The sequence below is a fragment of the Eumetopias jubatus genome, unplaced genomic scaffold (genome assembly GCF_037043125.1).
Source record: "Eumetopias jubatus isolate StellerSeaLion01/CBP00866 unplaced genomic scaffold, mEumJub1_p1.0 scaffold_16, whole genome shotgun sequence".
Taxonomy (NCBI): Eukaryota; Metazoa; Chordata; class Mammalia; order Carnivora; family Otariidae; genus Eumetopias; species Eumetopias jubatus.
The window spans coordinates 41135101-41160238 of NW_028274822.1; the positions used below are offsets into that span (position 1 = coordinate 41135101).

General features: G+C 35.6%; 1 protein-coding gene across 1 annotated transcript in view; it reads right to left on the reverse strand.

Moving 5' to 3' along the window:
• Positions 1 to 3674: 3674 nt before the first annotated feature.
• Positions 3675 to 25138, reverse strand: part of DSG1 (desmoglein 1) — a 31298-nt gene continuing 9834 nt past the window's right edge. Inside the window, exons 4-15 of the mRNA XM_028098387.1 lie at positions 23752 to 23907; positions 22032 to 22176; positions 19300 to 19466; positions 17444 to 17578; positions 16950 to 17135; positions 14480 to 14739; positions 13294 to 13433; positions 11353 to 11676; positions 9802 to 9935; positions 9398 to 9470; positions 6968 to 7176; positions 3675 to 4721 (exon numbers count right to left, since the gene is read on the reverse strand). Of these exons, the coding sequence (XP_027954188.1) occupies positions 3675 to 4721; positions 6968 to 7176; positions 9398 to 9470; positions 9802 to 9935; positions 11353 to 11676; positions 13294 to 13433; positions 14480 to 14739; positions 16950 to 17135; positions 17444 to 17578; positions 19300 to 19466; positions 22032 to 22176; positions 23752 to 23907 (2976 nt within the window). The remainder of the gene's footprint in view (positions 4722 to 6967; positions 7177 to 9397; positions 9471 to 9801; positions 9936 to 11352; positions 11677 to 13293; positions 13434 to 14479; positions 14740 to 16949; positions 17136 to 17443; positions 17579 to 19299; positions 19467 to 22031; positions 22177 to 23751; positions 23908 to 25138) is intronic.

Genomic DNA, 25138 nt, shown 5'->3' on the forward strand with positions numbered 1-25138 from the left:
AGAACTTTTATATTGAAACCTGAAAGAAAGCACCTTGTTTTAAACATCACCGAAGATGAATATTAGAGCTTAAAAATACTTGTAAAATAGCAAAAGAAAAATAAGTTAAACTAGGTACCGCTTGATGATAAAATGTTCAGTAATTCAGATATAACTAAATGGAAAGAATACAGACAGCTAAACAATAGATTATTCCTTGTTTTAAAATTTTTTGATGGTTATTTGGTTGATCCATTCATGCTTTTGTCCCAACATAAATTGAACAATCTAGAACTGGGAGGCAGATTCTATTTCATGGGGACTAGTAATCTATGTGGACTGGTGTATTGCAGTGCAAAGGGAACTAAGTCTTAAAAATACTGGAAATCCTACCAAAAGTTGGAATTTATTAAATAGGCATGGGAATTTATTAAATAGGCATGGGAAAATGTAGCAAATACTTTTAGAAGTTCGTTTTGGGTTTCCTAAATTGGCTATTTTAGCCAATGATTATAAAACCTTTTAGTTCCTACTCTAGCCAAAGGGTATCATATGTGTTACACCCTGGTTGACCTTCAAATGTTGGTATAAATTCAGAAATGAATTGTGTATATAACTAAAAACATATAGTTAGAACGCATATGTAATTTTTGAAGTTATATAATTAAAATTCTGTCAGGAAATTACATTGAATGGAGATTATAAGGCTAAAAACCATACACCAGTGTAGAAGAGATGTCCAGATGAAGGCCTATATATATATCCCCAGATAGGTAATTTTTCTGCAGATTTTTAGTGCACATACAGTTACATCAGGCAATATAAATAGAGGCTAGTAAGATGTAGCACATATATCTGGAATTCAATGTCAAAATTAGCTCAAGATGGTATTTTGGTTGATATTAAATTATAAAGTATTTATGATACACTAATTTTTGACCCTAAGGGCCACCTCTTTAGAAAGTCAGATGTTTTATAAATATTAAACTCTTTGTTTTCAAACTATATACACATAACATTTAAATTACTATTTCTTCCTTCTCCCTTTTGTTAAGAGCATGTTGATCTGAGATTCAGCTTGCAATATAGATTTGAATTATAACTATTTACTTATAAAATAATTTCCATATCTTAGGTCTGTAGAATGACCTAAGGTCCATGAGTTGGAGTAAAGGATCTACAGAGAAGAACTGATTTCTGCCCAAAGGTTGTTTATTGAAAAAAATGACAAACCTTTAAATGATTGTTAGAATTGTATCTTAAAAAGATAATTTTAAAATTTAAGAATAAAGAGTTAGAACATAAGTGTTTAATCCTGACAAAAAATTTATTTGAAAGTATCTTCCTAGAAGGATTGACAACTAATATTGTCACTTTTTATATCTTCCATGGTTTTTTACTAATGGATCTTAATAATAAGAGTTACTGAAGATGGTCACTCTAGCTTTTGTTAGAAAACCTAAAAAACTTTTTTGGAAGATATCAGGAGTCTTTAACAAACACTTCTGATGATAAATCAAAGTGACACATAAGCTACTTGTGGTCAGATACCATTCCCTTTAATTAATTAACTAATAATTACTTTTATTCCTTCAAACTCCTGGGTCCAGCATACTCAAGTATATTTCAATAAATACCTTTTGACTTTATTTCTGGAAAGATTATCCATCATTAATGGAACCCCCTGTCCCCAAATGGGAAAGAAATGAAAGAGTCCCTGTGAATGACTTTATTTATACCTCTGCATTTTGGCATGCTACAGACTATCAAAATTTCACATAGTCTACAGACATAAAATAAGATGTATATTGTGGCTTTGAAAATAATGACATCATCTGCTATAACATAGAGCAAAATAGCTCTAATAAAATAGTTCACTCCCTAGCCCCCTTTGACAAGTATTGGAAGTTGAATGACTCTTCTTTCATCTTGTCACACCCTGGGGAATTTGAGTAATTGGCGGGGAATAATCCTTAAAAGATTTTGTCATATCCAGTTTCACTTTAGTGAGTTCATATTAACACTGAATTTAGAAAAGAGAAAAAAAATTCCTCTACTTTGCTAGAGTAAATTTACCCCATCTAAGAATGCTTTGATTCTATTTAGAGATTTTTTAAACCAGGTAATACTATATAGCAAGCACATAGAAATGACATATCATAAATAATACATTATTAAATTTTGAAGCTAGAAAAATATATCATACTATATAATTTGGGAATTATCTATAAATTGGAGCATTATATAAGCCAAGAGCTTATGGACAAGTCAAATCAGGAATGCAAGATTTATTCTAGTGAGAAAATTTAGTTAGGGAGTGAGATAGAGTAAGGATACAGGGGTTGTCTAGTGCAATTTCATTTGTGTTAACACAATACCATCAACTCTGTTAAAAGTTTTTGTTGACCCCTTTAAAATAGCAGCAGAGGGTTGTTTAAAAAAGTACTAAACTCAATTAAAACTAATAATACGATATTACTGTACAGAACAATTCTAACTTTTCCCATTAAACATTTTACATGTTCTAAAAACTTTTTTTAGATCCCCTTAAAAAAAATTCCCCCAAAGCTTAACCATACTGCAGGCTTTTTTTCACAGCTCAGCTTAAGTAAATTATTTTAACTTAAGAGATGTATAATAAAGAGCTGGATATAGATGAGTAACACTTACTAAACACACATCTGAAAATACAATGTGGTTTCCATCTGTTTCCTTGGAAGGTAATTTACCATTAGGGATGACAACCATGTTGGATGTTACTTGCTTCAGTCAGAGAAGTACACTTGGCAAGTTTACACTATTAGGTCAGAACCACAGTGATAAGGAGAAAAGTAAGTGTGATATCCTGCACCCTCGCCAGTATGCAATATTCATAAACACTGCATCTACTACTAAACACAAACTAGAATCAGAAAACTCCTTGGCTCCATGGGAATTTTAGCTGAAGCCTCATCTTAAGATTCAGGTTCAGACATTGCCAATTTTCCCCAAATGAATTTCACCCTACTGCCATTCTCTTATGGAAATTTCCTCCCAGGAAACACTTCCTAATTTGAGGTTTATTTTACCTAGTGCAATTATTAGGGTAGGAGTGCTTGGCGGCTTATGAACTGGGTTGTGTAGCCAGATTTGTTTTCTTTAATGGTTAATCATGGTCTGAATATATGGTTGGATTTTTATTTCTATTATCTGTGAAATTGACCAGGTGTTTGGCACATATTTCAAATTCTTCCTGCACACGTGAGCTCATATTATGCGGTTAGTCCTTTTTGAATATTGCCTGAGCTACATGGCAAATCAAAACAGAGCGAGGAGAATTGTGCCAATAGCCATCTTAAGACCAGTGCTTTTGCGTGACTGAGTTTAATTCATTCCATATGCTGGAGGTACCAGATAGGTCACACAGAAGCAAAGAAGACCCTACAGGCCATACAGGCACAAAGAAGATCCTGTCTCAAGTTTTAGTTCACTGTCATGATTCCATTAGTATTAATGTAAGAAAGAAGTTTACAAATGCTAAGGAGAGCTCTTGTCCAACAGCACTGTTTCCATCTATTTTTCTCATTGTGGTTTCTCACCTCACTCCACAGTTACTTAGCACCGAGTTGTGCATCATAAATCACATTGTTAGTTTTTTGGTGGTGGGAGTTGAATCTAAATCACCACTACTGAGAACAAGTGTGCTGGGATCCTGGCTACTTCGTATATTGTACCGTACTGTACTTTGTGATTCGACTTCGGGCTGTACTAGGGGAGGCAGATCCAAGAGTCTGGCTAAAATGATGGTCAGAGGAGCTCCTCATGTGGCCAATGGTGGCTGTGCCCCCCATGCTGCTACTCAGGCCCCCACCTCCTCCCAGGCTACTCAGCCCAATGCCACCACCACTTACTCCAGCTGAACTGCCAACCAGGCCACTGCCTCCGCTCATCCCAGCTGGGCCACTAATTCCACTTATGCCAGACCCAGAAACAACCCTCTCTGTCACAATCACATTTTGGGCATTTGATAGCTCAGGGTGTATACTTAGATTGCCCATCATGCCAGAAGCTGGTCGGATTACTCTTTCTGTCACGACCACATTTGATGACTCTCTAGGATCAGGCATGGTCAAAGAGGTGGGTAGACTTGAACTTGGTGCTATTACCCTTTCTGTCACTATAACGTTTGACCCATCTCTCAAGTCAGGCATCTCTAACATTCCATGCAAATCAGTGCCGGAGATTGGGCCGACCACCCTCTCGGTCACCACTACGTTTGATGTGTGTCGATTATCATGAACATGGACAGAGGGCTTCAGAGTGCCCGAGGTGGTGTAAGACTCGGTCACAGTGACATTACCATAGCCCAGAGGATCAGGAATAGGCATGGACTGCTGTACACCAGGTCCTGAGGGGTAGGAACTCTCAGAAATGACTGTGGTGGTGCCGAAATGTGGGGGAATGGGTGGGTGTCCACCAGTGATGGGCTCTGTTCCCTGCTGAGACCAAATTGGTTCGGTGCTCTCAGGTGGCCAAGAGGGATCAGGGTCTGGATATGGTTCAACTTCTTTTCCCAGGCTGATATCTGCCAACTTCTTAAATTTAGGCCCCAGTGTGTCCAAAAAGCTGTCATCCAAGTCTTCTCCAATGAAGCTACAACAACCCACCGAGCCAGCAGGGGAACCTACACCTTCAATGTCATATATGAGCAAACAGTCATTGGATGGGCGTCCTTCATCTTCATCTGCATAAGCATATGCTTTCTGGATTTGTAGAGGAAAAGAGAAAATGAGATTATGGATACATATTTAACAATGATAGAAATCTTTATCATTCTTTTTTCTTCTGGAGCATTACCAAAGAGGGATATATAAGACAATTCTAACCTCTCCTAGAGATGCATTAAAAACCATTATATAATTTCTTGAAAGAATTTGATTAGAAATTATTTTAACTGTAATCCTATTAATATATTTTGACTTTTAAAATTTATTTAAATGGACTTCCCTCATCATAGTGCACTTTGGATACTAAAGCACATGCAAAAAAATCACATGAATTACTTTGTAATCAATTTAGAAGGAGGTACTTAAAAGTACTGAACATGAAGTACACTAAATTGTGGGGGGTTTTCTTTTCTTCTTCTTCTTCTTTTTTTTTTGTTTGCTTGCTTGTATAAAAAAGGTAGCTCAGAGTTGATTTGGGTTCATTCAGGACTGCACTTTCCTTCCACCAACAGAGTGAATTTGGTGGTTCTGTGAAGAATTATTTCAATGTGGCTTTTTCAGGAAAACAACAGAGTATTTGACTCTGGGTCTATGCCATTTTGGGATTCAGAACTGGAAGTTTTTAAAAATAGGACCTCCTTCAATTCAAAGTTAAAGCCCACAGACATGTGCACTTTTTTTTTCTTTAGGATTTATTTTTTTATTTCAGAGAGAGAGCACGAGCAGGAGGGGCAGAGGGACAGGGAGAGAGAATCTCAAGCAGATTCCCCGCTGAGCATGGAGCCCAATGTGGGGATCCATCTCACAACCCTGAACCTGAGCTGAAACCAAGAGTTGGGCGCTCAAACAACTGTGCCAGCCAGGTGGCCCCAAACATGTCGTTCATAGTACTGGATTGTAAACTTTCAGGTTAAGTATCAGAAATATCTTTATTAGCAAACCAAGTCATTTTGGCATTTCATTCAAAAATATTTTTGAGTCCTTACTATCTGCCAGACACTCTATGAGGAACTTGGCAATGCAGTAGTGAACAAAAGCAGATGAAGTCTCTCTCTCATATGGCTTACCTTTTAGTAGGATGAGACAGACAATACAAACATATTTGTCGGGAGGTGGTAAACTCAGGGTGAAGGGATAGAGTGGCCAAGGGCAGCATCTCATAAAGTGATGTTCGGTCAGAGGTTAGAATAAAGCAGCGGGGTGAGGAAAGCACATAGAGTGTCCTGGGCAGAAGGAGTTGCAGGGTGCAAAAGTTTTGAGGCAGAATTGTACTTTTCATGAAAATAACATGCATTTGTAGGGACATGGATAGGAAGCATTCCTGTGGATTCAGCAACCGGTTTCTTATTATTATCTACTGCCATTTGAAAGGCTTTTATCACTGTTTTATTTCAAGATATGAGCCATCCTCTAAACCAATAAGAGAGTTAAAGAAGGTATTTTAGGCCAGGATGTAGAAGGACGTAGATCTATCAGAAACAGTTTCAGAGGTAAGAAATCCCTGAAGGCTTAAGAGTCATATGGTGTGTAGCCACAGACAATTCTGTCTCTACCTGAGGATGGCAAAATTAATTCTTGCTGGTTCTTAGAATATTCTGGAAGTGTGCTATGGCTCTTGAACCCACACTTACTGAATGTTTATTATGTGCCTGGAACTGAGCTAGGTACTGGCAACATGATGTAGAGAACATATGGACAAAGCACTAAAAACCATGGTAGACATATCAACACAGTTTAGCAATGATAGATTCTATGAAGTCTATACACAGAGCACTACAGAAATACAGATAAAGAAACATCAATTCTGTTTTGGATGTGAGGGTTACCAGTAAAAGCTTCAGAGAGGCAGTGATATTTGAATTGAGTCTTAAAGGTTGAATAGGAGTTTATGAAACAGATGATGGATAAAAGCGTCCTGGGAGGGGAACAGCATAGGCAAAGGCATGGTGTGAATGAGGCAAAGGCACTTGGTATGGGGGGTTGGTGGTAAGGAGTAATTGAAGTTGAGGGAAGGGGTCATTTTATGAATAATCTTAATTGTCATGTTAAGGAGTTTGGACTTTATTGCCTTGGACAAATGAGCTGGGAGCCATTGGCTGTTTTTAAGTAGAGGAGTAAAGTGATCAGTTCAGAATTAAAGAAATTTTATCCAGCAGCAGTATGATTGTCAGCCATAGACTAAAGGCTTGGGATTCTGCCAAAGCCCTGTTGAGAAATGGTGGCAGCTGGAGTAGAGCCAGAAGCACAGGATGGTGAGGAAGGCATGGTGCTCGAGACCTTACCTGACAGAAGTAGCTTTCCATGAAGTTCATATTCAGACCTCCTTCTCTGCATTCTCTCATAGAATTTCTTCTTAATGTTCCAGAATATTCTTGACATATCTCAGGTACTCCTGATGTTTTAACTCCTTCTGTTAGTTCAAATCCTGTTGTTCTTTCCCCTCCTCCCAGATCTTGCATTTCTCTGCCACCATACTCATTTGTGTAAACCCCTAAAAGTGTTGATAAAATGGAGTTTACTTTCTATAGTGTATTGTAGACCAAAAACGAATAACTTTCTATAATGTACAGTTTCTTCACTGAAGTAAAATAAAGACAATCCATACAGGGCTATAAATACAATATTGAGTTTGAAATAATATTATTAAGCAGTTTGTTAATTTGTTAGTTGTTTGATGTTAATTATTTGTTGCTAATTATGTGTCATGCTGGAAGGGGGGCCTGCATAGGGGTTATAAAAAACCTATGCTTTAGTGAGTTTGATTTCAAATTGAGGGAGTTTGGGGGGAAATACTCAAATTCTCAAAGTTAAATAGTATAAGAATACCCCCCAACACAAGGCACAGAAGCATAGGACATCCAGAAGAAGACCCGAGAACCACTGGCTTTCGGAGGAGAAGCCATGGCTGTGGTGAGGGGAAAAGATTTGCACGGAGACTCTTGGGTTTTCACTTGGATGTGATGGGTGATTAGAAATCTCTTACCATATTCGAGGCAAGTTAGACCAAATGATGGCTCAGACTATGCAAGAGCCATGAATAAGAAAAGTGTTGACAGTGAGATAGGTGCCCCAAGGCTTTAATATTTTAAAAATCTTGATTTTTAGGGACAGTGTGTTTTTCCCTCTCTCCTTTTAGGACTCTGCTGGTGCTCGTGCTTTGTTCCAGATTTGTGTAAAGGCTGGTAGATGTAATGAGGGGATAAATGCATAAGTAAATCCTGACGGATTTGATGATTTGACAAGTCTTGAGAACGGATTAGGTGTCAAGAATAGGGAGATAGAAGAGTCAACTGGGGCTGCTGCTTTTGAGGTGAGAGGATGTTGATGTCATTAACACAAATGGAAACATCCGGAAGAGAAACAGGTTTAGAGGCCAGTGTGTCTAGTGCTTTAAGTAAGGTGTAGTCCTACAAGCATTCCTACATCTCTCCTATTTTAAAGAGTTCAAAGTAAGAAAGTAATGACAAGTTTGAAAAAGCCTGAGAGAGAAAGAAGAAAATCACTAACTTTTTTACTCTGAGAAAAGGCAACTGATTTCAAAGATCTGAAAAGTTTAAAAGAAATTTTTTTATTAGCATAGTAGCTCTCTCTTTGTGAAATTCGAATTGTTCCCTTGTTTCTGCCTGTGAACTGGTCTGGACCCCTGTTTTAAGGCATATTGTCGTTAGAGTCTTGGTTAACCCTGTGCAAGGAGAAACTCTACCCCTGGCACACGGCCTCAGCCAAGAACTTGGAAAGATTCTGGTAGTGTTTCATCCGCTTACTTCCAATTTGAGAAATGGGACAAATCTTTTCAGGTCAACTTTATGCTCATGCTGAGAATAGATGCAATTTATTTTTTTTGTCATGATAGCAGCTAAAGTCAAACTGGGTTTGAATGCAGATTTTTTTTTTTTTATGGATACAGTTCAGTAATAGAAATGTTTTTCTCTTATGATTTTCTTAATAACAATTTCTTTTCTCCAACTTACTTTATTGTAATAACATAGTATATAATATGTATGTGTAACATACAAACTGTGTGTTAACTGACTGTTTATGTTAACAGTAAGGTGTCTGGTAGTTAAGTAGTAGTTAAGTTTCGGGGGAGTCAACAGTTAATACTTGTAGTTTTTTTTAGATTTTTATTTATTTGACAGGGAGAGACACAGCGAGAGAGGGAACACAAGCAGGGGGAGTGGGAGAGGGAGAAGCAGGCTTCCCGCCAAGCAGGGAGCCCGATGCAGGGTTCGATCCCAGGACCCTGGGATCATGACCTGAGCTGAAGGCAGATGCTTAACCAACTGAGCCACCCAGGCGCCCCTAATACTTGTATTTTTGATTGACAGGAATCAGCATCCCTAACACTTGTCCTGTTCAAGGGTCAACTGTATTTTTTTGGGTAAATAATGTTTGCTCTATTAGACAGAAAACCTGGACCAGAATTGACTTGTGGTTCTTCTCTCCTATTTATAGAGGTCCTAACAGAGTCATCTCCTAAGTACTCTCTGATGATTGAGGAAGATTTTAAAAATTCAATATATAAGAATAGTAATTCCTGGAGGTTTTTCCCTTACCATTTGATTTGCAAATTAGTCATTTAAAAATGAATGATAGAAACAATTTTAAAGATAAGATAATTGAGAAATAGTAAGGTATGCAGAGATAGAGCAGAATTCCTTCCTAGTCATTTGAGCTGTTAAAATTAAAAAGACGAAACAGAACCTTCTTACCTGAGGTGTCAATGCATTCAATTAGATTTGCATTATCCGGTGGTAGGGGTGGTACACAGACAGTGGTCACATCCTAAAAGATAAGAGACATGTCCCCATTTGTAGTGGCTCTTTTCTGTCTATCCTTATACAGTGGGTTTGTTCTCAAAATAGACTCAGATTCTAAAAGAATACTATTTACAAAACTTCTGAAATCCATTTAAAGCCCACACTTCATTTTAGAAAGCCTTTCCTGGTTACTTCCATCTTATTTGGATGCACCTTTGCTTTCTCTTCATTTTCCCCATGGGCTATCCCAGAACGAAGAATAGCAGACTGTGAGTGATTGCCAGCATCTTGATTCATGTGCATGAGGCTGAGTTTCGGGGCCTACCAAAGGCCATTTCTTACAAGTTAGCACTTACTCCGGGAGGCGGCTGTGGGCCTTCCACTGCCCAAGAGTGAATTGCTCCATCTGAACATTCGGGGACAGGCTCAAAGCCAGCTCCCCCGCCTGGGGCACCGCCACAGTCACAGCACATCAACAGAAATGGGACCACTGTTGGTGAAAGGATAGGAATATTGGAATTAATGGTGGAACCACATTAAAATAAAACAACTTGCTCTTTTATGATTAAATTTGAAACCCTAATATCATTGCATTTGACTTCAAAATTCTTAGGAAAGTTTCAGAAAACAAACTGAACAATGGCCAGATACCAAAATCAATGTGAGCTTCAGTATACTAGACTGCAATCCATTTTAATTTGTTATATGGTATTCAAAAATGGTAAATAGTATTATACCATTAAAACAGATGAGTCTTTTCACTGTCATTTCTCTGGAAAACATTAAAGGAGACAAAAAGGAGAGCTGCAGAGGACAGGCAATATGAGTCTTTGTGTTCACTCCTCCATGCCTTTACTTTTTTCCTTACACACATGCCTGCCTTTTTAATTTCAGCAGTAAAATCTTACTCATGCTTCAGGTGATTATTCCCTCTCTTGTTTTCCTCTACATGGATTTTTCTTCTTGAAATTACTCCCGCACAAATAGAGAACATTACACTGCCTAACAATGTCTTTCTGTTAATCAGTTGGGTTTTCTTATTCACCTAAATACGTTTCTAGCACAGAGCCTTTTATATAATATAATCTTGGTAAATGATTTGGAATGAATGGACGGATGAAGGAAAGGATGTGTAAGTAGAAAATATGACGAAGGAAGGAAAGAAACAAGAAGCGAGGTAGAGAGGAAGGAACATAGTAAGGATAGTAATAAGGGAGGGATGGTAAGAGAGGGGAAAAGGAAAGAAAGGAGGAAAAGAATCCTGTGTATTTTGCTTTCTTGAAGGTTTGCTAGGCTCAGAGAAAGCTTTGAATCTAGAGGTATTTGACCCCAAATATATAATTTTTAAATCTTTATTAACTACGCTACCCAAAGGCAATCAACAATATAAAGAACAAGTTCAAAGTGAAAGTCATATATTACTTGCAGTATAGATAATCAACACCTGGGTAATTAAGTTACTTTTATAAAATACTTAATTCTGAAGTCTTAAAATGTTGGTTAATAATTAATATGGCTAAAAAAGTGAAATTAGAGAATGATCTCTTCTCATGTATTTTATGTTACATTCTGCAAGTTTGCTTTCTCTATGTAGCCATTTCTGATTGTTTGGATCATCTCTGATTGTCTTCTTCACTCAAATAACAATCCGAACCAGCCTGTTATGGCACTTTCCATGGCACTGAAATTGAATGCAAAGAAGTTTTTATCCTCCAATGCACTATAAGGGGTCAAGCAGTTTGATTTTTTTCATCTTATAGACCCAACAGCAAACAGGCATTTCTTGATAAGTACACAAAATAAGATTTGGTAAAGTACATTTTATCAAAGGATCAGAAAGCTTATCTTCTCCCCATAGTTTCGGGGGAAGAGGGACACATATGAATAGAATTGTTAAAAGTACTTACGTCCTAGGACCAAAAATCCCATGATGAGCAGTCCAATGCCGGCAGGACCAAAATGGACGTTATCTGAGAGACTTGCTCCTTGATAGGGGTCTGTTATCAAGGTCCCAACGGCATAATCAGTGGAAGTTTTGTCACCTGTGTTAGTGCTGGTATCACCTCCGTTCATCATTTCAGTGCTACTTCCACTAGTACTCTCACTGCCTCCGTTAACAGTCCCACCGCCTCCAGGACTGGTGTCATCATCAGTAACTTTTTCATTGTCAACCCAGCCAGAACCCTGAAGATCAATATTAATTGTTCCAGTACAAGTTCTTTGAAGATTATCTGCAACAAGATTCAAAAGGGAAGAAATAGTTAATGCATTCAATGTAATACTCATCGAACAATTCAAAGCCACTTTTTTTGCATCAGTAACTTATTTCAATGTCTTTATTTTCAATTCAGTAACTTCCCAAATCATCCCTTGTTTGTGACTCAGTTTTTAAATCAAACCATGATGAAGATTAGTGCTCCTGAGACCGTCCCGTATGTTGAGAAGCATTAACAGTAAATGCCATGTCATGTGTGTGCTGTCATTCACCTTAGATAAATAAGTCAGTCATATTTCACATACTATTTAAATGAATGGAAGTTACTTGTATTTGTATTTTATATGCAGTAGTTGCTTTATTCTCTCTTAAGTTACCTTGACAGGGATTCCTTCATCACATCTACACTATCTACTTCCCATAGGATTTGACTATATGATAATCTCTGATTAGGAACTGCTCAGTGCAGAAAACCCACAATACTGAAAGTTCAAGGTGTGATTTTTTTTTTTTTTCTCCTTTGGAGATAAGATTTCCAAAGTCTAGCATCCACTATACAGCTGTTAGGTTAGAAATGTGTCATAACTCTGAGACTCTGGCTGGACATTGGTGATTATAATTCTTACTACAGTGTAGGAATGATGCTGATGGAACATTACCCTTTTCTGTAGCCCACTTACAATTATTTATATGTAGTTGTGTCTGAAGCAATTTTTAAAAATTCCATGATAAACTTTTTTCCTGCTCTCTTCCCCTTCCAATTTTATTGAGATACTATAAATGATATATAACATTGTATAAACACAGTGTGTCATTTTGATATACTTATATATTGCAGTAAGATTTCCACCATAGTGTTAGCTAACATCTCCATCACCTCACATGACTACTATTTCTTTTTTGTGATGAGAAGATTTAAGATCCACTATCTTAGGAACTTTTAAGTATATAGCAACAGCACTTTCATTAATAATCACAAGGCAAGGCTCTGCATTAGATCCCCAGAACTTAATTGTCTTGTGACTGGAAGTTTGTATTTTTGACCAACATCTCCCCATTTCCCCATCCCTTTGGTGGCCAGCCTAATTTTAATTTTGTTGGTTTAGAAAAGTAATATAAGCATGCTACTTCCAAATTGTTCACACAAAGTTGTACATCAACTTTCTAAAAATTATGTAAAGTTAAGTTAACTTCGCTTCTGGACTAATTATTTGGAAGTAACTTAAGAATATTATTAAAAAATTTCATTTATTGACATTAATAAGAACTAACATGGAATACCAGCACTCTTCTAAGTGCTTTACATGTAATAACTTCTTTAATATCTCTAAATTCCTAATGTTAGTGTCTCATTTTACAGAAGAAAAGGCTGAGGAATAAATGGGTTAAATGATTTCTCTAAAATCCCGTAGCTACTAAATGATGGTACAAGATACCAATCCAGTCTTGCTCCAGAGCTCATGGACTTGGTCACTGAGTTATACTGTCTCTCATATTATTTAAAATTTGATTCTATGTTTTTTTTGTTGTTGTTGGGAAAGGGTTATCTCAAAATACAACAAATAAAAACTTTAATTTCCGAGTGTATATATAATTTCCTTTAGACAGGGAAAAAGTTAAATTGATTTCTTACCATCTATAGATAAAATTGTTCCTTGGTATTTTCCCCTAAGCATGTTGTATTGTTCCATGGTAACTCTATTTCTCAAAGTAATTATGCCTGTTTTTGAGTCAACATTGAGTAGGTTAGCTGGATTACTTCCCATTACATATCTGTATTTGAAGAAACAGTATGAATTAATGTTAGCTTTCTAAAAGAGACAGAAAGACAGAGAAATTTTGATTATAAAACACATGTTTCAAGTCAGTGGTTATAACCTCTGGATATCATTGTCAATTACTAGGGACTTTATTTTTTTTCAGGGCAGGTGCCTTCTGTTTGAGGACATTCAGAAATAGAAAAGGTTTAAATTTAAGAAAAATGAATTGCTGGCAGCCATTTCGGATGGAATGATCTCTTATGCCCACTTGGATGTCAGAATAATCTTTGAATCGTGCAGTCTCATTTTCATTTGGTTTTGGTAGCATCAGAACTCTCCTGGAAGACCCAGATCCTGGGACCTCCTGGGCTGCTTCTAATTCTGAACTGTTCTCTTATCAACGAAGTTACTTCTCCATTAGCTTGGGGCTACATTCGCTCCCTATTTTCACTCTCCCTCCCCATATATACGATGACTTTATAGGACTTCTTTTGAATTTCCTTCTCATTTACATATTTGTTAAACTCAAAAGACTAGAACTTCGAGAGGAGCAGGGTGGGGTGGAGAGTGGGATGGTCTGCCCTCTGTAAACTCACATCTGTGGAGTACAAGAGAGTTTATCAATATTAAATGCTGAGTAAAGTGAAGAGAGTAACTGAAATGAGCTAACTAATTCTATTTGATTTCAGTCTGGGCACATTTGCAATGGGAAAATCAGTCCATAAAATCTTTTAGGGGAATAACCATGATATGTGGTAATCAGCTAATTGGCCAATAAAATACATAAATACAGAAATGTCAAACTTTCAAGATCTAGTATTTTCCACATTTTACATCTTCACATTTTTTGCATTTTACTTTTTGCACAACTGTTTTATGTTTTCTTAAGGTCAAAGCTCCAAATTAAATAACAATTAAGTAGTTAGTATTTTTTATGATTGAATGATAGTTTCAAAAATATGAAAAATATTTTAATTCAGATACTTAAAATTTTTAAAAAGAACATATATACTTTAGTTCAGTATATGGTAAAAATTATTTGGAAAATGTCAGTCTTACCTAACAGTTGTTGAAGCTTCACCTGTGTCCAAGTCAGTAGCTATAAAGTCTCCCACTTTATAATTCTGTCCCATGTTACTAGTTACTACATATGTCTTTGAACCTGGACGGAACACCGAACCTTCAATTACATTTAACACTGTCACAGTGATTGCGGTTGCTGTCATTTTATATTGAGACATAATTGAATAGTGAAATTCAGCTTGATTTCTGACCCCGAGACTAAGTTGCAGATTCTTCATATCTTCATAATCTAGGGGCTAGAAAATACAGAGTGAAATAGTCTTACTCTAAAAAAAAAAAAACATTCTGGAAAAAAGACAAATCCTTTGATAATAAGCAAGAAAACTCTTACATCTCTTTCTTTAATTTAATTTAAATACATACAAATACACTCTCTATTCTTTATTTATCTTTAACGCAATATAAATGCATGAAAATATAGTAAGAAAAAAAATCCAGCTGCCCTAAATCCTTAGTCAAAAAAGTTGAAAATATGACATGAGTTTTAATTATCCATTAAACAAATTAAAAAACTTAATATAGATGTTCAAATCCATACATTTTGTAGTGCAAACACAGTTTATGTTAACTTCTGTCATTCCATTTTTCTCACAAAGTAGCTCTATTTATTACAAAGTATGGGCCGAATATATAGTAGGTTCAATCATTTGACAGATTTTACCCATAAAGAACTATTTAGTAGAAATTTTACTTCTGTAAATGTGACTTCTTTCAATAAGCCCAGTAATAGTTGTATAAAAATAATAAAAATCCTTATTTTCTTCAACATATTCTGGAAAAAAGTTATTTCAATTAGCCATTTTCATTATGAAAGTTGGTGTCACTATCTACTACTTATGAAATTCACAAACAATTATGCATTTTGCCCATAAGTTCCAAATATATTTTTCTAAATTTTCACATGAGAGAGTAATTTAGATGACTCTCGATTCACACATCAAACTCTCCACTTAGTAAAATCTTCAATCTTGGCTCCAATGTTGGCTTTATTTGTAATTCCAAGAATGGCTATAAAGTCATGTATACACATACATCACACAGACACACACATAACAAAGGAATTAATATATGATGTCATGCTTGGGAGAAAAATCAACATACTGAGGATAAATAGACTAATTTTTTAAAGTAATATCATAGTAAAAAAAAATAAAATAAATAAAGTAATATAGTAGTTTGGGGTGAAATAGATTAGGACTGTTTCCCCAGCATGGAATCATAGATAGGATAGTGATGACTATATGAACTTAATAGCTAGAGAAACCTACATTTGAACATCAGTTGTACCACTTACTAGCTATCAGAACTTGAACGGATTATGTACTCTCTCTCAACTTCAATGTATTAATCTACAGTATAGGCATATAACCTAATTTGCAGGGATGCTGTGAGGAATAAATGAAACATCTGCATTCTGCCTCAGTAAATGGAAGCTATAGGCATGGGGACACTTTCTGAATAACTGAGATAAATGATCACAAATTCTTCTGGGAACAGAATTCCTTAGAAGTCTATTTCCCAGGACTATTCTGAAGGAAGGAAATAGTTAAAAAAAGGACTATATTTTATCATAAAGAATCCACAAGTCTTATAGCACAGGCTGAAACCTTCACTATTAGCTCCCTAAGAGTCACATTTTTTTTTTTCCTCAAATCTTAGAGGAAATTCTACCTTTGGTACATGAGGTGGATCATTAATATAGGGGAGATATAGGAGAATTCTGTTGATTTGGACCAAATCTCTAGTATATTTATGTTCATAATAAGTCCTGGTCAGCAGCCAGAGGGAGATGGGAATGTGATAATCCTATAATTACAGTAATTTAATTTTAATTTTATAAAAACACACCAGAGGACTAAACAACTTTTAATTTACATGAGAAATATTCTCAGTGCATAATAATTAATGTACAATGTTGGCAAAGACACATTTTTTAAGGCCATGTGAAATCTGCTTGAAAAATATTCTTCAGGGGCGCCTGGGTGGCTCAGTGGGTTCAATGACGGCCTTCAGCTCAGGTCATGATCCTGGAGTCCAGGGATCGAGTCCTGCTCAGCAGGGAGTCTGCATCTCCCTCTGCCCCTCCCCCATCTTATGCTCTCTCTCTCTCTCATCCTCAAATAAATAAATAAAATCTTTAAAAAAAATTTAAAAAGTATTCTTCAAACATCTAAAACAAAACCTTAAGCATAAAATAAGGTTCATTTTCAGAAATGCTCTTAATTTATATGATCTGTGAAGGAGTAGTGTATTAATAGAAGAGAGTTTCAAGTTTAATGCCTGTTTTCATAAAGTGATAATAAGCAGAAAAACTATTTAAAAACTCTATAATCATATATCATTTTAAAACATAGTATTTTTATTCTTTCACCCCCTCAATTTTGTGAATTGTTAACATTTTGAAAGAGACCGAGAAAACAAAATATTCAGGACAATTATACCATACCTTAATAACCTTTAAAATTCCCACATTGGTCCTTTCATTCATTTCTATGTCAAACCAACCTCCCTCATTTCCGGAGATAAAGAAAATTACTGCCATCCAGTTAGCTGAGTACTCTTCATCCAAATCAATTACTCTAATCTGGAGCAAATCTGAGTGTAGAGCATTTTCTTCAATACTAACGGAATACTGAAACGAGAAGCAAACAAATCTTAACACTAACTGTGTGAGTGAGAAAAGAACTATCCTAGACTTACAAAGAATGTTGACAGTCATTCATTATTTAGAAATGAGATCTGTGTTTATAGGCTCATGTTTCATTGTCCAAATACATATATATTTCCTACATATTATATAAACAAACACAAGACACAGTACGTGTCTACATTTGGGTTGTATGTGACTAAAGATAGCATGAACCTCTGTAAATAGAATTGTTTAAACAAATTTTAGAGTGTAATGAATTGAAGTTATTAATTTCAAGGACAAATACTTACGGAAGACATTTCCATGTATGGGATGTTATCATTAACGTCAAGGATTTTAATGTTGCACTCACACTCTGCTGACATACCATCTGCTCCACCATCTCGGTCTGAGCCTCTCACAGCAAGGGAATACTGGCTATATTGCTAAAAGCACACATTACAAAAAAATATCACAGTTGATCCAGACAGATCCTTATTCTGTCTATTGCAAAGTTCTTTTAAAATGTTGGCTCAACATTTACTTAAATCTATGATCCAGATATGGGTAACACAGAATATTGAAAATCCACAGATCTCACCTGAATCAATATGGCAGTTGCCACGTCTATTTCCAGCAATGTTTATCCAGCATCATTTAAAAGAAAGAACACGTTTAAAGGCCTCATGCCTGATTATATGTCCAGGGGTTGAAAAAGTTTATAAAGGGTAAAGTGGACCAAAATGCTTAGGAGGAGAGAGATTAAGGTGTACCAAGTATTTATGACATGAAAATTCCATACTGTAAATAATCAGCCATGGAATGTGCAAGAAAAATAAAGAGATAATGAATGGTTTACATTTCTGGGAGGTGGGGGTAGTGAGCTGAAGCAGTGGAGTTACTGATAATCTATCTTCTTGATTCTACTCAATGGTGCTTAAATTTTTAGAAGTTGGCAAAAGCAATGAAGCCTTTCCCAGACACATGAATGCACACATCCTCATTCAAAATGGTGGATATAATTTTAGAGAATTCATACTTAGAGACATCTTGAGGTTGCTCCATGAACTCCAGGTTAAAAATATCTGCTTTGGTGGCTTGCTAGTGACTTTACTTCCTTTAATTTTTAGAGCTCTTCACCACTAAACCTCTTTTGACATTAAAGGACTCTCAATGGGCTTTTTAAGGAAGTTTGAGTGAGAAAAAGTTAATAGTCAATTTCTTCTGATGGTTATTTTCAAACAAGTGCAAAAGGAGGTATAGGTAACGTAGGAACTGATAGGATTTGGATCATTAAAGAGTGAAAATAATCTGACTTATTTTAAGCCTAGGAGTCATTAACAGGGGAATTGTCATTTCAAAGTAACTGTAGTAATTAAAATAAAATTTAATTAAGTACAAATTCAAAAGTAAAACTTCTTCATTTATATCCCTAAAATACACACAGATCAGGTAAATCCTATCAATATTTTTAAAATGAAAAAGTTGATACTTTTATATTAAATAATGGAACCATATGTTATTAATAGAAACCATGCTGATTCTAACTTGCTAATAATCACTAATTATTTTCTTATTTGTAAATGAAAAGATTGGTCTAGATGTTACTCAGTTGCTATCCATCATTTTGATTCTGTGATGCATTTCCCAGAGTAATCAGGGGACTGTCAGTAAGTGAGATATAGGAAGGAAAAAGAAGAGTTCTGTTGTCAGATGAGCTTAGGGTATTCTGGGTTAAAGAAAGAGAAACAAATTTCTTAGCCTGTAAGAATTCTTGGAGTTTCTACCATGTTCATGCATTATGACTTGCCAAGATGGGGGACATAACAGCAATTGTTTCTTAAATCTATTTCAATATAGATCACACTTTTTTTTTAAAAGGAGCTTCTGCTTCTGCTTTATGTATATTCTTGTGTACTTTCAGAATATAGTTTTCTTAAAGTAAGGCAAATATTAAGTAGGATTGAATGAAAAATGACAGTTTAAAATGTATTTGAGGAATCCCTATTTATTTCATTCTGAAGATATTTCTTATGTCATTACCATTATGTGAAAAGGTTATATAATTATAACATATTGTTTTCTTTTTCTTTCTTTCTTAGGTACTCTTGCTTTTAGAATCACTTCCTTTGAAACTGACAAACCATTCAAAGAAAAAGAAAATTACCTCTCTGTCTAGAAAATTATTCATTGTTCGAATTTCTCCAGTGTTTCTGTTGATAATAAACATTGGTGAATCAGAAGGTTCCTGTCTTATGATCTTGAAGGCTATTTTTGAGTTCAAATTATTTGGTTCATCTGCATCAGTAGCATTGAGTCTCATCACCAGCGTATCTAGAAATCAAGGAAAATTGGTTGTAAGTGGACAGTTTGAATTTTTGTTATAGTATAGTATATTGCTTTTCTAACAAGGTATTAGGGTTGGTTGGTCCATATAATGTATGCGCTACCATTTCTCCTTTCTACTTCTTCAACATATCATTAGCTTAGCTCCTTTCTATTCCTTTGTCTTGACAGAAATACCACATTTTATCAGGAACTTTACATATTACTGATAGTTAGAAAATAAAGAAATGTTTTAACTCTGCCTTTCCTTTTCTTATTCTAGTATAATTCTTTTTTTTTTTTTTAAGGCTGCCGTGGTGAGATAAAATGATATTAAAGCCAGACCAACTCTTTCCCAACTATAGAACTTTCTAGCTCTATAATTTTGGCTTCAGTTTTCACATCTGTAAATGGGGATAATAGTACTGTTCTCACTGAGTTCATTAGAGACTTGACCAGTTTAATGAGAGAAAATCATAAAATCCTGATTGACTGATGTATACTCAATAAATGTGTATTATTGTTCTGTTTTGCATGGTCCCTAGTTAAGTGCTAGGTAACTATTAGGTTGAAAAAGGTGCTTGTTTAACTACATACTTTGTCTTATCCCTTATCTTTTCTGTGAATCTTATAAGCTGTTTCAATGAAGGACACTGAAGAAGGAAAACCTGCCAGCGTTCATAAACTAGAAATCTCTACACTTAAGTCTGTTTCAAGCACAGTTGTCCTGTTTGTAAACAAATACAGCAGAGTACTCCCTTCTCCCTCTCATTTTCTCTCTCAGTCTCTGTGTGTGTTTGTGTAATTCATTTCAGCATTCTTTTAAAAATATTTTCAGTAAGCATTTAATTATGGTACATTCATATAGTAAAATCCAATGCAGCTATTAAAAGGAATGGAGACATCTTCATTTCCTAATACAGAAAAATGTTAAAAATATATTTAAATAAAAATTTACATTATGGATTTGTATATAAAATATCTTCCCATTTGTTTCCAAAAGCATGTTTACATAATCATAAATGTATGTATCTAAGTAACTAATGATGGTGTTTGCCTCTTAAGAATGGTACTAGGGAAAACAAAGAATGGATTTCTATTCCATTTTTACCTTCCATATTGTGTGAATTTTTACAACAAACATTTTTAAAATGATATTTTAGAATGGATACCTATTCGGGCGCCTGGGTGGCTCAGTTGGTTAAGCTACTGCCTTCAGCTCAGGTCATGATCCTGGAGTCCTGCATCGGGCTCCCTGCTCAGTGGGGAGTCTGCTTCTCCCTCTGACCCTTCCCCCCTCATGCTCTCGCTATCTCATTCTCTCTCTCAAATAAATAAATAAAATCTTTAAAAAAAAAAAGAACAGATACTTATTCAAAATATAGGTATAGTATTTTAATGAATAAAAGTAAAATGTGAGGATTTTTGGAATTTATAAGAAATTATACCACTCAAAGGTTAAAAGTAACTATGGTAAGTTGAAGTTTTAAATTCAAATGGGATATCATCTCTGCTATTTTTAATATATTTAGGACAATCCACTGGTGTGCTAGGCAGTTAATTTTCTCAAGTGACTGAATATTTGGCAGTTGAAATGTTGCCATTTACAGTAATCCACAAGGAGGACATTTTACCTTTAGATTGCCAAAACTCTTATAGGTAAATACTCTATCTAGTTTCTAGGTTTTCTGGTACCTCTCAACTAACTCCACTTGAGACAATCAGCTTTCATTATGCATGGTGGGCCAAACAGTATTAAGTTTACAGTACATTCCAAATACATAAAATTGGTAACTTGAGTAGAAAGCAAGCAAGGCCTGTATTTATTTCATCATATATAAAAAGGGAAAACAATGCTTGTTTAGTGTTCATTTATTGTCAACAGAAGCTCTTGAAGATTATGGTCACAAAATAGATCGCCTGGAAGTGATTTCTACTAATGACTTTAAAATAGGTTTAAAAAAAGGGTGGGGGGGTGCCTGGGTGGCTCAGTTGGTTGGGGGTCTGGCTCTTTATTTTGGCTCAGGTCATGATCTCATGGGTCATGGGATAGAGCCACATGAAGGGTTCCATGCTCAGTGGGGAGTCTGCTTGAAAATTCTCTCTTTGCCTCCCCCACCACTGCCACTCTCGCTCTTGCACCCTTTCTCTCTCTCTCTAAAATGAATAATAAAAAAAAAAAGTCAGTATAAACAGAAGTGGATGAGATTGTCCTTCAGAGCAGCCTGGCTGGGAGGCTAAATCTCCTCCCAGTACTCCTGCCACCACTGTACAAAGTATTCTGGGATTTCTCCTTAGGAATCTAAAAAAGAGCTGGTGTGTGAGTTACATGAGAAAACTTTCTCATTTCTTTGGAGTTTCTCCGTGGGTACACCAGATTAGAGCTGCCGCCACAGTTGAAGGGAAAGCCGGTATGGAGACTCTTCATGCCTTTCTGTCCTGGATGCTTTTCTATACTTAATCTCTTACATTCATGTTGAAGTAGTACCTTCTTAGTTTGGCCTCTCATTGTTTGGCTAAGAATGATCTGGAAGTCAGTATATTCTTGTTTACTTAATAAGATGGATTACTTACTTGCATTAGAATTTTCTTCTATTTGTCCTACAAAAGTAGACATAGAAAATACTGGAGGGTTGTCATTTATATCCAAAACCCTGACTCTGAGCTCAAGAGGCCTCTCTAAATCTTGACCCAGTGAATTCAGAGCCCTGCAATAGATCTAGGAGAGAAGATAAGAATAATTATTTGGTGCCCAGATATTTATTAAGTTCTTACTTTGTTTGGACACTATGCTAGGCACTGTGGGTAACCAAAAAAAGTAAGACATATTATTTCCTACTAGAATGTATGTAGCAGCAGTACTTATAATCAATAAGGGGAGGCAAACACAAACTCAAAATACCATTTAAAAAAAGTAACATGATAAGTTATTTAAAAGAATAAAAATAGTATGACATCACAGGAGGATGTAATGATTGAGAAAGATCTTGAAAGAGAATTTCAGCAAGTGTAAACTGGTATTTGGCAAGATGTTCCAAGCAAAGGGATTTATGTGAGGGAAGAAGCAGAGTAATGAAAATGCATTGTTTGAAATTATGGGTAGGGGCTATTGACTTTGGGGATGGGATAAAGGAGAGTCACATGGGGGCTTCAAAGGAAGCTAGTATTCATAAGGTAGGTGATGACTATGTGGGTGTTCATATTATTATTGTTAGTATTATTATTATTATTTATATATGAAGTGTATATAAGTATAATGTATGCTGTTTTACCTGTGTAGTATATTCATATAAAAATGCGTTGTGCTTCAAGAAAAGCTAATAGGTTGGCATGCTGACCTCAAGAGTTTGCTGTTAAACATTGTCAGAGGTAAGGCAGGAATATAGATTGGGAATAGAAGACTAAGGAATTAAAGTAGCTTAGGCAGTATGACTGAAAGCACAAGCATCCATTCCTATTTGAACATGTTTGGGGATATGGATGGATGGGGTTTTAACTGAAGAGCCTACAAGATCAAGGAAGGTTTTCTGTATTTCCTTTGTATTTTAAGTATTAACAAGTGTTGACCATGATGATAAATGGAAATGGAAGCAGGCAAGGAGCAAGCAGAAAACAGATGATAAAACAAAGTTGATAGAATAAGGTTCTTGAAGAAACGGGTGATTATGGAACAATGGATACCTCTTGAGGGTAAGCTGTGGGAAAAAGCAGAAAATTAATTCTGTTTTTGGATTTACAGCAGAACATTTCTGAACCAGGGGAGAGAGAATTGTGAGAGTGTGTGATGGAAGGCCTCAAACTTTTTAACGAAGTTGGTCATCATGTCAGCTGCTTAAAGTGGAAATGAGGTTTGAAGTTTTATCATGGTCGCTGTCAAGTATTGAGGTATGATTCAGTTCACTCAGGTGAGCTGGAGCAATGTGGATTTATAATAAAGTATGTTTACTCAGAAGAGGCTCTCTTAGTGGCTCAAAAATCATCACTTGAGAGCTAAAGAAAACCGATATTCTCAGGTGAATTAAAGAAAAAGAAGTAAGAGTTAGGCCCTTGCCCTTCCAAACAGACATTCCAGCTTGCCACCAGGGACAGACTGAGGCTAATGTTTTTGCTAAGGCATTTCAGCAACGCATTTCTCCTAATCTCTTCGTTTCTGTTGGGTCATGAGATGCTCATGAATTGAGATAACCAAAAATAATTTTGGGATTTCTGAAATCAAATCAAATATGATCTGAACTTAAGGTATTCCAAAAATAATGTAAGCTTGAACATATATATTGATGTGGAGCCTACTTACAATGAAAAACGGGGTGACCTCTCGATCAACTATGGATGTGATATTAATTTCACCAGTTTTTTGATTAATGATGAAGATTCCATAAGGTGGCTGATCAATTCCTACTCCAGAGATGCGGTATGTAACTTGCTGGTTTACAGCACAATCTGAGTGAATCTGCAGAGAGAGCACAGGTGAAAATATTACGGAGAGCAAATAAAAAGTGTTAGGTGTGATTAACAACAGCTACCTTTCTCGAGAACTGTCAAATGTAAGTACCTGTTATCTTTTGGGAAATGCTGGAAATAGTTATTTTTCTAGTTACAACTCTAGCATTTTCCATAATAACTAGCAATGTAATAAAAGAAATTCAATTTCTATTTCTACCAAATAAGAAAAAAATATCATTTTAATAAATCCAAGACTAGGCAGTCAGTCATCATTCATTAATTCATTTATTCATTCATTCAACATTTACAATTGATCATATTATTTTCCTGCTCTGTACTAGCCCTGGTGCTAGAGTAAGGAACTCCTTGCCCTCTTAAGGAGTTTACCAGTGTTGTCATTATATAACTTTGATCTCCCGATCCAAAAATTTTTAAAAATGTAAAGTTTTAGAAGAAAATTTTAAGTAGATTTATGTAGTTGGCAAGAGTCATCTGACTCTGTGTAGAAGCTCTTAATTCTGAAAATGGGGAGGATGTATTATCAGAAAAGTAAGGAAATTACCCCAAATAAGTGGTTTATAGAAGCTGGGATTCTTTCTTTGAAATGAAATATTGTATGACTCTAAGCAAATCTAACTGGGGAGTCTCTGTATATCTGTCTGAATGTGTGTGTGTATTTGTGTATGTGTCTATGTATGTATATATATCTCTGTGTGTGGGGATGTATTTGTGAGCATATGTGTGTGTGTTTGTACAAAGGAAGACAAAAGGAAATGAAAGGAAAAGAGTATGAAACAGGGTACATTGTGAATTCTTATTAAAAAAAGCCAAAAGTAGGAATTCAATTCTAGTAGGTCAAGGAAGAAAGAATACAGATTAAAATAGTCCCTCTGAGTGTGCTGTTAAATTCATTATTTAAATCACTATATTTTTCTACCTAGAATTAGGGGTAAATTATGATCATGTGTATTTATTTTACCTATGAGGTGCATCAATGTTTAACTGTTTAGCCCAGTGCCTAAATTTCTTAATTTATCCTTTTCATGGCTTCAGTTTTCATAATCTGACTATAGTTCTGTTTTGTATCATAACTTCTCAGTGAGTTATATTCACAAAATATTTAAGAGACAGGTTCTTTCGATATTTAACACCATCCATTCTGGGTTTTTTTTTTAAGATTTTATTTATTTGACAGAGAGAGAGAGACAGCGAGAGAGGGAACACAAGCAGGGGGAGTG